Here is a 15,947-nt window from a genome sequence, read left to right as displayed (position 1 = left end):
AAGAAGTTCATATTTTTGTTAGTGTTTTTGTTTCATTAATTTTAGATTTTGATCTTTTGAATCAGAAGATAATGTTTATGTACATGCACGATCCTGCATGTACATAAACATTATATTGACTTTAAAGGCCTAGCGTACAACATTATTCATGCTGCAGTTTTGTCATTTGCCTCTGCAAATGCTCGAGCTCTTTCTAACAGAAAGGATTCTGATTGGCTGTCATTCTTTTATCGTTCATCAGCTGAAAAAAAAAAAAACGATTCCAACTATATAGTTTCTCTGTGCCGTTATCGTTATAGTTGTGGTGTGGACTCTTTTTATATTTAGCGATATAGTTAAAGATAACTATATCTTTATCGTTATTGTTCTTGGTGTGAACGTGGCCATAACACAAAATATTTCTTAAAATCACACAATCACAGACAGAACAGGTGCGGTCTCATCTGTGCGGTAATTCTTCTCACTAATGTGCCAATTACTAGATCCCACATGTAGAGGCCAAGGCAAAAATTTCCCACTTTCGCACATGCCACAAATCCCCTGACTCCGCGGAGGGCTTTCACATGTGGTTGTGTGTTTGTTTTATGCCGGATGGGACGCATTCTCAGATGGGCTCCATGTGTCTGTCGCAGCAGAAGGAGTCTGACACGAAGCTTAGTTCCCCTTTTTTTATGAATCGGCCATTTCTTCTGTATTTCATCTTCCTCTTTCTTCCCTCAGGTGTTGTTTCGATTACGTCCACACTCTCTGAAAGCTTGACAATATCGGCTTGGGAAAATCTCTTAATTTCCCACACTCTCCTCGCGAGTCGAACTGACAAACACAGAGAGGCCTTGTTCTACACAGCTGCCGAACAGACCCACAGACTCGACGTCTGAACAGACAGACGCAAGAACTCACAAGAAATTGTCATGCAAAAATGGATCGAAATGCATCGCCCTACTGTTGTTCAGACTTTGTGATTAAGAATCCAAATGTTAGTTTTCTAAAATAAAAAAAAATTAGTGAATGCATATGCATGCGTGTCTGTGTATATACACACATAGACACTGCATGTGCGATTCTTGTGTAATGGTCTCATTTATGTGTGTTATGCATTACTGTTTTTAAGCACAATGATGCAGAGATGAATTGGGTTTCTCTAATGCTGTTTGTCGTTGTTTGCCGTTTCCATGCATTTTAATTACAACATCATGCAACTTTTGATAATTTCATCAGGCTCAGCAAAATAACAGCTTCACCGCAGACTGTAATGATCCAGAACCATGATTTTCCTCAAGAAGTCACAATGAAGAGGGATCTTGTTGTTTGCTAACCAGTTTTAGCATTAATTAGAACTTTTTATAATTTTAGCAAAGAAATTGTATATTAGAATATATAATCTATAAGAATATATCATCTTTATCCATGTAAAGCTGAAACCATCTGTATTGTATAAAGCACTATATAAATAAAAATGACTATGATTGACATGATAAATGATTTTGTCATTGAAGATTTCTTAAAGGGGTGATATAATGCCCTTTTCACAAGATGTAAAATACGTCTTTGATGTCCCCAGAGTGTGTATGTGAAGTTTTAGCTCAAATACCCCACAGATATTTGTATATAGCATGTTAAAGTTGTAACTTTTTGAGGGTGAGCAAAAACGCACCGTTTTTGTGTCTGTCCCTTTATATGCAAATGAGCTGCTGCTCCCGGCACAGGGGGAGGAGCTTCAACAGCTTGTGTAATATTACCTCACACACATGCACTGAAAATGTCTAAAACTTTTAGCCTTTTATGTTCAAACCGGAGTCAGACAATGATGAAGAGACTCAAGAAGAAGTGACAACATGTAGAAGCAACAGGACATTCCTGAATGGTTAGTTGATACATTTATGTAGCTTATCTTTTAGCAAATTCTGTCTTGATAATCTATAAATCGTGTTCAGGGGCGGGGATGTCACTAACCCGGGAGGAATGTTGTGTAGTCCCTACCAGCTCTTTGTTGTAGTCCTTAAAAAAATGATTTCTTTAAAAGCAAATATCTTTCTTTGCTTTGAACTTTGAGCGTTGTAACTTTGCAGATGTTGTTTATTCTCATACAGCAACATTACACACTAACTAAAGTCAGAAAAGTGAAATCATAATCAACCAACCCTTTAAATATCTCGTCTTGTTCTCGTGAACCAACATCGTGTATCGTTCCGTCTCATGAGCTAAGTGTATCGACACACCCCTAATATATACATACATACATGCATACTAAAGAAGACTTTTAAACCTCTAAGAATGACACACATGCAATCTGGATTGACAGCCTTCGCTCGAGGACTTCAGGAACAGATCATTAGAGAAACACATGTGCTCAGTGACATCTGTGAGAAGATGAACACTTCAGTTCTTCCTCAAAGATTATTTCATCTTCATCTACTCATGCAAGCTATGTGTGCAAGCGTGTCTGTGTGGGTGATAGACAAATAACATGAACATGATATTTTTTCAGATTTAAAATGTATATGATTGTATAAGGGAATATATGTATATTGTGTATATTACGGTATAGATAAACTTGTAACTTGTCAACATTACTTGCAATAATTTGTATTAATATGAGACCAATGTAATTAATATAAGGCTAATTGAATTAATATTAAATTACTATAAAAAGATCAGAAAATCTACATGCAAAATAAAATAAAATAAAATATAATAAAAATGTCAACTGCCCAAAGGCTCGTGTATTGACCGCATTAGACTAGACTTTAGCATTACAGTATTAGATCGTCCCGTAAATAAGGTCCAGCCATCTTTACGGCGTTTAAACAGGATTACCATCACTATACGCTAATCCAGAACGCCCCACTAATCTCAGTGAGATAAACCACAGAAGTCTCTCTGCACACGCTCTTTCTGCTCTCTAATGACAAAACACACTGCTTTCTGCTTTCTCTGCTGGATTTGCACCAACATTTGCACACAGTGATGATCCCTAAAGCCTGAGGTTGACCGTTTGACCTTGTTATAGAAGCGACTGATGTCAGTGTTTGGCTACAGAGGTCTTGGATGTAATTTCTAACAAAGGAATAAACCGTGTTTTATAAATGCGTGCCCTAAATGCGCTCTGATGGGGTTAGAAGGTCGAGTGACCGCTTTAAAGCGTCTTACCTTGTCAAGCTTGGCTTCGATCTCCACCACCTCCGTCTCCACCTCATCAATATTTGCCCTGGAACACAAAAAAAAGATGACAACGTGAATTATTTTGGCCCGACAATTGTATTTTGATGAATGACACAGCAATGAACAGATTAACAGCAGATTTCATCGGATCTACATTTCATCTGTAGCTCGTATTAGCTCGAAACAGTTTGCGAGCATTGAAATGTTCAGGATATCATATACCGCCATTCAAATCTTGCTATATCTGCAGTTTATAGTATGCATACTGTGCGCAGCATGCACATTTTACCCAGATGACAACTACAGTACATTATCTATAATGTGTAGTATACAACAGAGCACACCGCATGCAAAACTCTATCCCACAATGCAATGCAAAGCACATTTGTATTGTTGAATAAATAGAAAATATCAACCCTGATTTGTAACATTCCTTTTTTGAATTTTCTTTATATAAAAATTATTATAATATATAAATAACAAATATACAAATAATTATTTAACTGGACTGCCAAATAAAACTGAAACAAAAATAATAATAAATAATTATTTTAATTCTGAAGATGATAACTGGTCACCATTTGCGTCCATGTGACAAAAATGTAGCATTAAACGCTCATTTAGGAATAATCCGTGCGGTTTACGTTACTACCGTAGTACTGTATGTAAACAATTAAATAACATTAAGTCAGAAGCATCTGAACGATGTTCTTTTACCAGTGAATTTTCGAAGTATGTGCTTTTTTAAGCTAATATTACCCACAAACACTTCCACAAAGGAAGAGGCAGACTTTTCCAGATTAAAAAAATAACTAAAAAAACAAGGCTGAAACTGCTAAAGAAGTTGGTTAGTATGATTGAATGAACCTAAACCAGTTAGTATGAACCTAAAAGTGAATGTGAAAAAAGCAAACTGTTCTGTCATGCGGAAGTATCTCAAAATTTGGCATACACTTCTGCTTCACACTCAAAATACATACTATCCCATATAGCCAGTGAAGTACACACTTTAGTGCATAGTATGAGTATGCGAATAGGGGTGCATTGTATGACTTAATGGAGTTTCTAAGTGGTAAAAAGGTAGCTCCGACATGTAAAAACATCCAAAACGGCAGCAGCTGTAAAAGTCTTTTAATCTTGTAATTATGGTCATCCTGACGAGACCTGAACGCAACTGACCAATCAGATCTGCCCTTTTCAGAAGGGCCAAAATGACAAAAGTGCCATCACCTCCCTCTTCCCATCATGGAGTCTTCCAGTGTGAGAAAGGCTTTTCCTCTGAACTCTGAGGCCGTTTGACACCCTCAGGCTTTATGTTAATAATTAACTGAAATATTTTGGACAATTACAGTCAGCTGATCTCGCTGTGCTCTGCATGTGATGCGTTTAGGAGAGGCCGCAGTGATGCACGTGCTCTCTATTTAGAGCAGAAGCAATTGTGCCTTGAGTACACACACACACACACACACACGCGGTTAATGGATGCCGCCCCTATTGTTCTTCCTCTCTCGTGGTCCCTGGGCCGTGGCGGTACAAGTGTATCAGAGCCCAGCCAAAAGAAAGACTGGAGATGCACTGTCACTTTCTGCTTCATAAGGAAAAGCATAATATTTAGATTTATGCTGAAAAATTATTTATCAAAATATTTTTTTCTTTATGTTAAAGTGCCCCTATTATGCTATTTTAAAGTTTCTTAATTTAATGCATGTAAACCTGTTGTAGAATATCTCCAAAACTAAAAGTTCAAAAAACATAATATACATTGCACATCACCACATTTTTCAACATTTTACAAAGGACTCGAATCAGTTGGATGAATCAGTCTCTCTGAATCTCTCCTTTCTGCGAGCTACTCTGCTCTGATTGGCCAGACGGCCCAGTCTGTTGTGATTGGTCGACCGCTTACAGCGTGTGTCGAAAAACAAAACTCCCATTATCATATCTGAACTTCAGCTCCGGAGGCTTCCTAAAGCTCAGTGACTGTAAACACTGTAAAGACAGTAACGATTGCGTTGATTTAACCATATCAATCCGAGCGCGAGTCCAGTGATGAAACGTTGGAAGAACTAGTTATTGAACCCGAGCGTCCATTGCAAGGACGACTCGAGCAGGACGTTTCTCAGTAGCTATGTTTCCATCCACACATTTTTATCCGAATTAAGTGATATCGAATGAAAAATACCTTATGGAAACAGTAAAATTCGATTGAATTTCATGAATATCGACTCAAATGAAATACGTTCGGTCTCATCGGATTTTATCTTGATCAATATACGGCTTATGCGATAAACGCTGATGGAAAAGTTATTTGCCGAATAAATAATGAATTGCATTTTGTCTTTGTTCGCAAATGTTGAGCGATTCAGTGCGAAAATGAATGGAAACACCTTAAAATGTCTCAAATCAATTCGTTATACCAATTTGATCGCAAAACAGCATGTGACGTCATTACGCACAGGTTTTTATTCGCTTTAAAGCCGTTGGACGGAAACACACTTTCACCAGCTTTATTCGCATGAGATTTTTTTACCGAACTTCAGATAATTCGATTGACATGTGGATGGAAACTTGACTAGTGATAAGCTACTCAGTTTGAGGTGCATTATGGGATATTGAAAACTGTAATTCCTCACCATCAAGATTAACATAGTGTATGTCCATCAACAAACCGATGTGTAAAACAGAGAACAGACAGATGCATCTCCTAAACTTACATTAAACTGCCCAGTAACCACTAAAAGCAACTCTGAATACCTTAGCAATTGCACAGCAACAACCATCCACAACCCCTGTATCTTGGTTGGCAGTCAGTTTAGTACATGCAAACATTTATTCTCAAAACATAAAAAAAAAAAATCTAGTTACCATTGTTCCATCACTGGTATACACACAATTTATTCATAGACTGTTTACTCCTTGAATTCCACAGTTTAGAATACTTTTTGTTCATTCTTTGTATAACCTGCTCCATAATAAAGTCTGTTTTTATCCCTACAAAAACATTTGCTCATTCTGGGATTCATGCCCTGACAACAAACCCAAGTCCAGCTTATATAATGTCTCCCAACTTGATGAAGTTCATCTGGACTGCGGTGAGCTCATGAGACGGAGGCTCCTGATGCGTTTCCTGGGTGGAGGGAGGCACAGCTGTTCTCCCGCTCGCTCCCCCTCACCCTCCACCATGCCAGCTCACTGCACATGGCACTCCCAGGATGGATGCGCATGTTGCCCCCGGGCCTGTAACCATGGCAACCGCTGTGGGGGCCGGCCCCACATTTACAAACCCTGTTAGGTCTGACTTGCTTTTCATTTAACCTTCACTTGATCTTGCAAATGAAGAGAATGCAAAGGCAATATGCTTTAAAGGCAACACATTTAGATAAAAACCCACCCTACTTGTGTTTTATATGGGAAAGCATCACATTATAAAAGTTAAGTGCATGCCATTTCATGTTTGTCCTTAAGACCATTTAAAGATATATTACATTTAAAATATTGTATAATTTAAATCTCAAGCTGTAATACTAATATATATATATATATATATATATATATATATATATATTACATTTATTAAACACACACATTAGTGCTGTTGTAGGTCGAGATGCTGAACCAGCAGAGACATGTTTGCGTCTGGCTTAGTGACTACGACAAGCTGCCTTCACATCCTCCAGCAGGGCCGGGCTCTGTTTACACACACAAACCCGTCTACAATGCTGAAAACCAGACAAAAAAAGAACAAGGTTTGTTTATACCAAGACTCAGACAGCTCTGTCAAATCAGTTTGAACATTGCTTGCACAAAGTCAACATCTGAGACTGTTACAAGACAACATTTGCCAATAATGAATTTTGTGAAAAGGCTAAAAACACCATTATTGCCATGAAGCCCTACTGACTGTTGGTGTGTTTTCGCATGAGTGAACTGCATTATTGACCTTGGCGCATTTGCCAGAAGGTACCAGCTGAAAGGGGCACAACCCTCATCAGCCGGGGAGACCAGCGTAATGAGAGACACACTCCAGCGTTCACGATCAAATGTCTCGCTAAAAACAACTGGGAACAACATCCACTGTTAGTAATGGTCTCCGCTGCTGTATTCTCTCAGAAACATATCACACTTCCGAGGGAATATCTTCACACCAGCGATACTGAATGCATGTATTGAGACGCCTTAGCAAAAACTGATTTGTTAAAAGGGTCTCTATTCAGATTCGGTCATCATGGGGGTCTGATGATGACATCATCATTGGGCTGAGTATTGATTTATTGATTGCTCTGAGTGTTACAGTGGAGACTGGCCTTTTGTAACAGAGTATTTAAGTGAGTCATTCAGGGAGAAGTGTGTGTGTGTGTGTGTGTGTTTATTCTTAGACTGCACGCCTCTTAGTGCCCCGTCTGGACCTCTTATATTCAGTAAAAGCCTCCATCTATGCGGCCACTAACCAGAAACAGAGCAAAACTTGCATCAGCGTGGCCAGGGTGCAGAGTAATTGAATTATAATGCACTTCAATATGCTATTAATGTGCTTTATTAACTCAAAGACAAATTATGTGATGGTGATTTAATGCACTTTTTTAACAGCGTGGTTAAAAATGACTCGATTTTTTAAACATTTTGAATGAAATGTCACCGAATTCATGGCCAGTGATAAAAAAAAAAGAAGAGACAAACTTGAATCATTGTGGCTTGAGTATAGAATAACTGAATTAATAAATCAAATAAATATTCTGTGAATACCATGATAGTTTTAATGCACATTCTGTTTGTAAATGTTGTTTGTATTCTTATATTGGAACGTACAGAAAAAAATATTCATACATTCGGTTGAGAAGTATGGAAAACATGCCTTGATTATTTTTATGCCTTGATTTAAGGCATGCCTTAATCATGCCTTGATTTTTAATGCATTTGGCCACTGACCGAAAAACAACAACAAAGCTTCATTAACGTGGCCAGTGAGCAGAATAACTTAATAGTGGCATGGGGGCCGTATATATATATATATATATATATATATATATATATATATATATTTATTTATTATTTACATACAGTACTCTTGGTTAAAAAGTATGGGGAAAATGCATTGGACAAATTTGCATACGGTCTCATAATGGATTTAATGCACGGTCTGTTTAACCATTAAGTTAAACTGTGCCAGTTTGCTTAAATTAAATTCAAAGACAAGTTCATACAAATGCATACAAATTGTGTACGCAAGATAATATACAGGAAGTCGGTCATTATTGCAAAATAAACCCCTTCAGACTCGAAGTGATAAAAGAAACCACTTCACGGCAAGGTTTATTTTTGTGATAATGACTGTATATTATCCCCTTAAACATCTATCAGTGATGCTACTTCTCTTCCTTAAAGCTGCATTACTCGCTGCGTTTGTTTTGCTCCTCAGGTCTGGTTTTATTCTCTTGCAAAAGTGGGACGTCTCCAAAAAAGCCACAGACAGATTTAACCCAAGCAGGCTTCCTCTCCAGCCTGCTTTATGGGTGTGTGGTGTGTGTCGGACGAGCCAAAAGCAGACAGGCTCGTCCAGCTCATTGGAGATGTCAGCTCTCAGACGTCTCTGGGCGAAAGCGTGTTGATTTTGGAGGGGTCAGCGTGCAGTCAAGCATCAAAAATGTGTCATGAGCAAAAGAGCCCACCCGGACCCCTCCTCATCCCAGACCCTGCGAGGCCACCACGACCAGATACGATGAGTTATCTGTGTTTAACGGTGTTCTGGCAGGGCAAAGTGAACCCAGCTGGCGTGTGCGTGCAAACAATTCCCTAACCTCCGCTCCGAAACCCGCCTGCGTGGATCATGTGTGAGAAAACACGGCGGTCCTCGCTTTATCAGATGCTTTCCCGCCAAAAATCTGTTCCCGCCTGAATGGTGATGTCACAAAACGTTCTCCAGACGTTCTGAGGTGCTAATGCGTCCCGGACCCAGGGGTGTGTGGGAGTGTGCACTAATGTGGACGTCCAGGGAAACATTTTTACAGGTCAGAGACTCAGAGCAGATGGAGATCAGATTGCTATGAAGCCGACACTCCTGACAACACAAACATCATGACTCATTCAATGATTCAACACACCTGAACTGTGTGGGAAACTACTTTAAAACAAGATTTACGAGATTTTTGAGATAAATACATTAATGAATAATAATACTTATCTTGAATAAAAGTTAATAATATAATCCTCCCCCCCCCCCCCCCCCCCCCCCCCATAATGTGACATTATTATCATGACAAATAAGCAAATTTTCCTCAATTATATTCATTTGAATTACAAAGTCACAAGTAAAAATACTCTCAATGTATCATTACTTTAGGAAAAATGTGCTAAATTGTCATGAAAACATCTTAAAGGGATGGTTCGGAGTCATTTCAACCTAGGGTCCTTTGCACCATGACCTCGAGCCAAACACCCCCCCAGAAGCTTTTTGCCCTTGGTCGAACATTATTAAAGTGTTATTATTAAAGTTACAGCTTATTTAGAGATATTAGCCGAATGGCTTAGTGTAGATGCTAATGGATCCAAGGTTGTATCTCGTAAATTACCGCACTAATAACGCTGGAATTGCACCAAACTTCTACAGTAGTACAAATAGGTTCTGTACTCCTAAAACGAGGCATTGGAAAGTGTGTAAGTACATCAGGAGTTTATTTAAATAACACTTGCCTGACGGCTTATGCTACCGCTAACCCGGACGTCGAGGTCACATCCGTGATTTGGGAAAAGCCCGTAAAAGTCCTGGCATAAAAAGTGATGCATAAGGATACACTAATATGTTGTTGATAGTACCAGTTTGCAACAATTATTAGTTAACACCAAGTTGTCAACACTTTGGAAAAAAATTATTATTATTTTTGGATATACCAAAAAACTTTTTCAGCAACACCGGGTGATCGCGCGAGACTTTTACGGGCTTTTCCCATAATAAGCAGTCATTAGGTGATTGAGGCAAAAGTCATAGTCAGTTAATAGTGAGAATAGATTACATATTATGAATTTGATGTGTAATATTATATTGTTATGGGGGGGGGGGGGGGGGGGGGGGGGGGGGTATGTTCTTGACAGGTTTTGTGAGATTGATCTATTGCAAAATGCAAAACTTGTCATCTTGGAGAAAGAAAAGTCTAATGAATACTTGACCTTCAGTGGACTCAGAGCTACAGATTGCAGCAAATGATTCAGCTCTCAAAGGTCAGCTGGAATCGGCTGGGATAGACAGCACCCCCACAACCCCACAGTGTGTTTTCTGAAAGAGTCGAGATATCTTCACAGCCGTCGCTGGAGGAATGTTCTAGCACCAACCTCAGAGCATGACCGGGTCACTTCCTGTCGCCCAGCCACCGAACACCAGACCACAGTGGGAATGCCAATACTGGGGTCTATAGGAGTTGTGTGGCATGATTCAAGATGGGAATGTCTTTAAAGAGAAAGTTGAAGCTCAAATAACACAATGTTCTCTAGCTTCATTATAACCTGATTTTGTCTTGATATGACCAGCGGAAATGAGAGAGGAAGGACACAAAAGAGTGAATCTCTGCAGCAGGGGCGTGAAATCACTTCCTTCCTGAAGTCCACATCCATGGCATATCTGCATCAGGAGATAAAGCCCTGACACGGATCAGATGGAATATTCTGCAGAGAGAATGACAAACCAACCCGACCATCATGCTACCAAATCAATGGCACAAAACTCAGTAGATTGGGTCATCGGAGGGGACAACCATGAAGAAATCAGTTTGCCTTAAGACTATTTTACAATTATTAATTTAGCAGACACTTAGTTTTTCCAGAGCATATTACAAATGAGAAATATAACAAGCAATTTATAAAAGTAAAAATCCCATTCATTGTGGAGTTGATTTTTAACAATAAATTATAAACATGTAAAGACAAACCTACTGTGAGGTACAAGGCTGTAAATGTGTTTATGGAAGCCATGTTGCCTGCATCTTTTCAACTTATTAAAAACTACATTACTCATGATCCCGTAGAGAAATCTCAACCGTTCAGAGAATCAAATAAGCAAATCATGCCAAAAGAACACTTTAGTGATTGACAGGTCCTACACTCAATATTCTTAAGTGTGTGTGTGTGTGTAAGTGTGTGTGTGTACTGTATGTATATACACAGTGAGTGAGTGAGTGAGTGAGTGAGGTGTGCAATAAGCGTAAAATATATTGTTTCTATATGGATATCAAATCATCTTTATATCAACAGTTTTAAATTTCTGCTTCACATTTCATTTATTGTTTTACGGGATTGTAGTTCTTTCCTCCACTAAAGCCATTTAGTTCACAGTCTTGTACCGTCTTGTTTTATTCTCAGATACTTTTTTTTTTGCTTTAAATCAAAATTTGTAATGTTGTAATTCACATCGTAGCTGGTTGGAAAACCTGTCATGCTTGGTTAAGACATAATAACGTTGGTGTGTGAATGGGTGAATGTGAGGCAATGTGTAAAGCGCTTTGGTGGCCATTGGGTCTGTGAAAGCGCTATATAAATGCAGTCCATTTACCATAATGCAACCATTTACTTTTCACATGACCAGACATTTCCAGTACTGTTCACACGAAAATCCACGAGATTACATTTCTACTTTGACAAAATATTAAACCAAAACTGCGACAGAGAGACAGCTCAAGCTGAAACACACTGCTGAAAAAGGGGTGCAATAAATTCTTTGCACTTTCTGTTCATATCAAAACAACCGATACAAAAATAAACCACTGAGCTATTTCACTGCAAACACCGTTTGAAGCAATGGATGCTGTGCAAGTAATGCACTGACACAAGCCAATAACTGCAGGCCACCAATGGGCTTTGATGCCGCCAGAGATCCCAGCGTGACCCTTTGACTTCGAGTCTGACCTCTGACCCCTGGAGGAGAGCAGCTGCCCTAGCCATCCCTCATCATGACTAGAGAATAAACAGAGATGTTCATAGACAGTCTTACCTCACACAAGCAAAAGACCCTTTAATAACACTTCAGCAGAGAAGTATTTACACAGTCAGTCTACATTACAATGGTAAATTCAAGTCTGCAAACAGCGAGGGAATGTGTCAAATGGATTTACGGAGTCAATATAAAATAAACATGCGTTTCAGAGCTTATGTAGAAAGAAAATATATAGGTTTCATTTCTGTGGCGTCTATAGTGGTTAAAAAAACAATAAAACCGGCTCCACAAAAGAAGCAAAGTTCAGCCAACAACAGCTATAGTCTAAAACCAGTGTCAAAAAGTCTCCCATCACGTTCTGATCTGTTAAGAGTAAAAATGTACTCATAAAAAGACATTTATTGATTCATAAATTTCCAAATACATTCCGCATGCATAGGAAGAAAATGTCTCTGGTCTCCTACAGTTCTCCCCAAAAAGAAAGTCTACAAACTCCAAAAATGCTGGAAAATACAAAAAAGCACCTTAAAAGTAGTCCATACAACTTCTGCATTATATTATTATTAATTTTTTTAAGTTATATAGTATGATAGCATTATATGACAATCTGACTGACGTTTAATTATTTTTTTTATCTTATCCTCCACTGTGGCTCTTAAATCTTATTCACATTTACATTATGAAATATTGCACGTCAAGACGTGTTCTATAAGGTTTGATGCCTGTTCCTCAACAATATGCGGTCTTATGAATTTAGAAGACTTGGAATATAGAACAAGAACTTTAAATATGCTTTTTCTTGTCCTTTTTGGAGCGTATACAGTCCTGTCTCCATTCACTTCCATTGTAAGGAAATTAGCAGCATGAACATTTTGCTAAACATCTAATTGTGTGATCCACAGAAGAAAAAATGTCAAATTGGAATGATATGACGATGAATAAAGGATGACAGAACTTTCTTTTTTTGTTTTTGTGGAGAATTATAACTTTAAATGTTCAATAGTTTATGGCTTTTCTCCACACTTAACATTCATGAGCTGTCTTTCTCAGAAAGTTGTAAGCTTTTAATTTGGTCTTCATCACTTTCAAGTTTAAATTTTGGTTTGCTAAAGAAAAAAGAAAAAAAAATCCCAGATGTCTTATTTCTTTAACAAACTGTTTATTGTTACTCTGTCTCCATCAGTTTTTAAACAGGCTGTTAGTAAGTTGTTATCCAAGTATTCTTTGTCGTGGTCTAGTGGGATCGGCGCTAACGCTGGGGCTTATGGGTGAATCCTGTGGGATTTAATCCTGAGTGGAGGAAGGACGGGGCCATTAGATCACTGGCTCGGGTCTCGTGAGTTTGAGAGAGGCGGACGCCAGCCGGCCTCGCAGAACTGACCCTGAGCATCCTTCCTGAGCTGGGAATTAGTGTCCTTTTCCACTGTTTTTAATAATCACACGCTTTGGTAACTGCAATGTCAGCAAGCTATTACGTAATTAACGGATGTTACGGACGAGAAAGGACATCTAGCGGATGACCAAATTGATGGACAAAGTGGATTTTTACAGTCCTAAAAAAACAGGAAAGTACAAAAATACACATAAAGGTCACATGTGTCATGTATGTCCTAAATTTCTTCATATTCGACATTGCCTTTGTGAATGAAACTTTTAATTTACATCAATATAACCCTGTCATCCATCTCCAACATCAACCGATATTTTATTAACTATTTTAATACATTTTAACAATGGTGACAGAGACAGACAAATAGATAGACATCATCATAATTATAAAAATATTGCATAACTCTGTTAAACGTAATCTTTACATGTCAGTGCCATTGTTTCGGCACATTTATTAAAGCTTAAATGCCCTAATTGAACTAAGGCCTAATCCTGGCTTAATCTAAGCCCTGTCTGTGAAATCGGGCCTTTGTGTCACAGTGTTTTAACCGCCCGGTCTGTTCTGAATCAGTTTTAGCAACTCTTGGACAGTGTCCTCCAGCTTTTTACAGGATTCATTTCCAGGAAGAAAAAAAACTCCCCATGTCTGGTATGTTTTTCCAGAGCCCGTCTAAACTACAAGTGCAGCCCACAAAAATGTAAGATCTCTCCACATCAACCCGAGCCAAGACTGCTGCAGCGTCAGGAGATTATTTTAAGTGTGATATTTCTTTTTCTTTTCGGGTAAGATCAGAATCGGCATCGTATATCCGCATTCCAACTTTTTCATTGAGCTCTCTCTTTCTCTCTAGTACAGGGAAGTCCAAACCTGCTCTTGGAAGGCCACTGTCCTGCAGAGTTAAAGGATTAGTTCACTTTCAAATAAATGCTGATAATTTACTCACCCCCATGTCATCCAAGATGTCCATGTCTTTCTTTCTTCAGTCGAAAAGAAATTAAGGTTTTTGAGGAAAACATTCCAGGATTTTTCTCAATATAATGGACTTCAATGGCAACCAACGGTTTGAAGGTCCAAATGTCAGTCTCAATCATAGATCTCAATGCAGCTTCAAAGGCTCTACGATCCCAGTCGAGAAATAAGGGTCTTACCTAGCGAAACGATCGGTCATTTTCTAAAAAATAAATCAAAATTATATACTTTTTAACCACAAATGCCCATCTTGTACCATCTCTGAGATGCGCCACATTCAGTCATCACGTTGGAAAGATCACGCAAGACGTAGTCGGAAGTACTGACCCAGTGTTTACAAGTATGATGTATGCATGTTGAATGACACATTTATGTATTTATGTATTTGTGTCAGTTTATTATTAATGGTCCTTACGTGTGCATATCATTATTGGTACGTGTATTAGTCTTTGCCCGTTCGCTTTGTAAACACGTCTTGCGTGATCTTTCGAACGTGATGACGTAATAAGTGGCGCATCTCAGAGATGGTACAAGACGGGCATTTGTGGTTAAAAAGTAGGCTATATTGTTATTTTTTTTTAAATGACCGATCGTTTCGCTGGATAAGACCCGTATTCCTCGACTGGGATCGTAGAGCCTTTGAAGCTGCATTGAGACCTATGATTGAGACTGACATTTGGACCTTCAAACCGTTGGTTGCCATTGAAGTCCATTATATTGAGAAAAATCCGGGAATGTTTTCCTCAAAAACCTTAATTTCTTTTCGACTTAAGAAAGAAAGACATGGACATCTTGGATGACATGGGGGTGAGTAAATTATCAGCAAAAACATTTTTGAAAGTGAACTAATCCTTTAAGCGCCAACCCACCTCAACACACCTGCCTGGACGTTTCTAGTATGCCAAGTAAGAGCTTGATTAGCTGGTTCGAGTGTGTTTAATTGGGGTTTGGAGCTGAACTCTGCAGGACCGTGGCCATCCAGGAGCAGGATTGTGTTGGGAGTCTCTTTTGTCCCTCACCCCAACAGTGACACATTGTGAGGTGATCCTCAATCCGTCTCAACCCAGCCAGGCGGACTGTGTGTGTGTGTGTGTGTATCTTTTCACATTTCTATTCACATTTTTGCACGCTGGAGTCACAACAGACCACCCTGAGCTAATATAAACCAGTCCGGCTAGCCAAGACGCTTCACATCCTGAACACTCACTGTCTGCCCTCCGTCTTCGGTACTGCGTCTGATATTTCACTACATAACGTCCTTGCCCCTAGTGTTATGTCTAGCTGTCATGAAGATTGTACATTCCTGATATTCCAAGTTGCTTAAAAATTGTAATGCATAAAAAAAAATGAGACAGGCTTAATCTTAGAAATGCTCTGTAAGGAATGTGCACCAAGCGCTTGTCTATAGTTGTGGGACACAGTAGCGGGAACAGAATGTATGGCGGGATTGTGTGAGAACGAAATACGTGACCTGAAAGGGTTAATTAGACCACTTCCTCCCCACCGTGA

At 38.9% G+C, this 15,947-nt stretch overlaps 1 protein-coding gene across 7 annotated transcripts in view; it reads right to left on the bottom strand.

Annotated features, from left to right (window-relative positions):
• Positions 1 to 15,947, bottom strand: part of acap3a (ArfGAP with coiled-coil, ankyrin repeat and PH domains 3a) — a 71,227-nt gene that overhangs the window by 39,674 nt on the left and 15,606 nt on the right. For 5 of the 7 annotated variants that reach the window (XM_079588518.1, XM_079588520.1, XM_079588517.1 and 2 more), the window contains exon 2: positions 3,151 to 3,208. In XM_079588518.1, the coding sequence (XP_079444644.1) occupies positions 3,151 to 3,208 (58 nt within the window). Of the gene's footprint in view, positions 1 to 3,150; positions 3,209 to 10,323; positions 10,417 to 10,656; positions 10,715 to 15,947 lie in introns of those variants that run through there. The other 2 variants (XM_079588522.1, XM_079588523.1) reach the window with 2 other exon arrangements.

The sequence above is a fragment of the Phoxinus phoxinus genome (assembly GCF_949152265.1).
Source record: "Phoxinus phoxinus genome assembly, chromosome: 18".
Lineage (NCBI taxonomy): Eukaryota > Metazoa > Chordata > Actinopteri > Cypriniformes > Leuciscidae > Phoxinus > Phoxinus phoxinus.
Note: the sequence above shows the minus strand (reverse complement) of the source record. Positions and strands in the feature narration are given on the sequence as shown.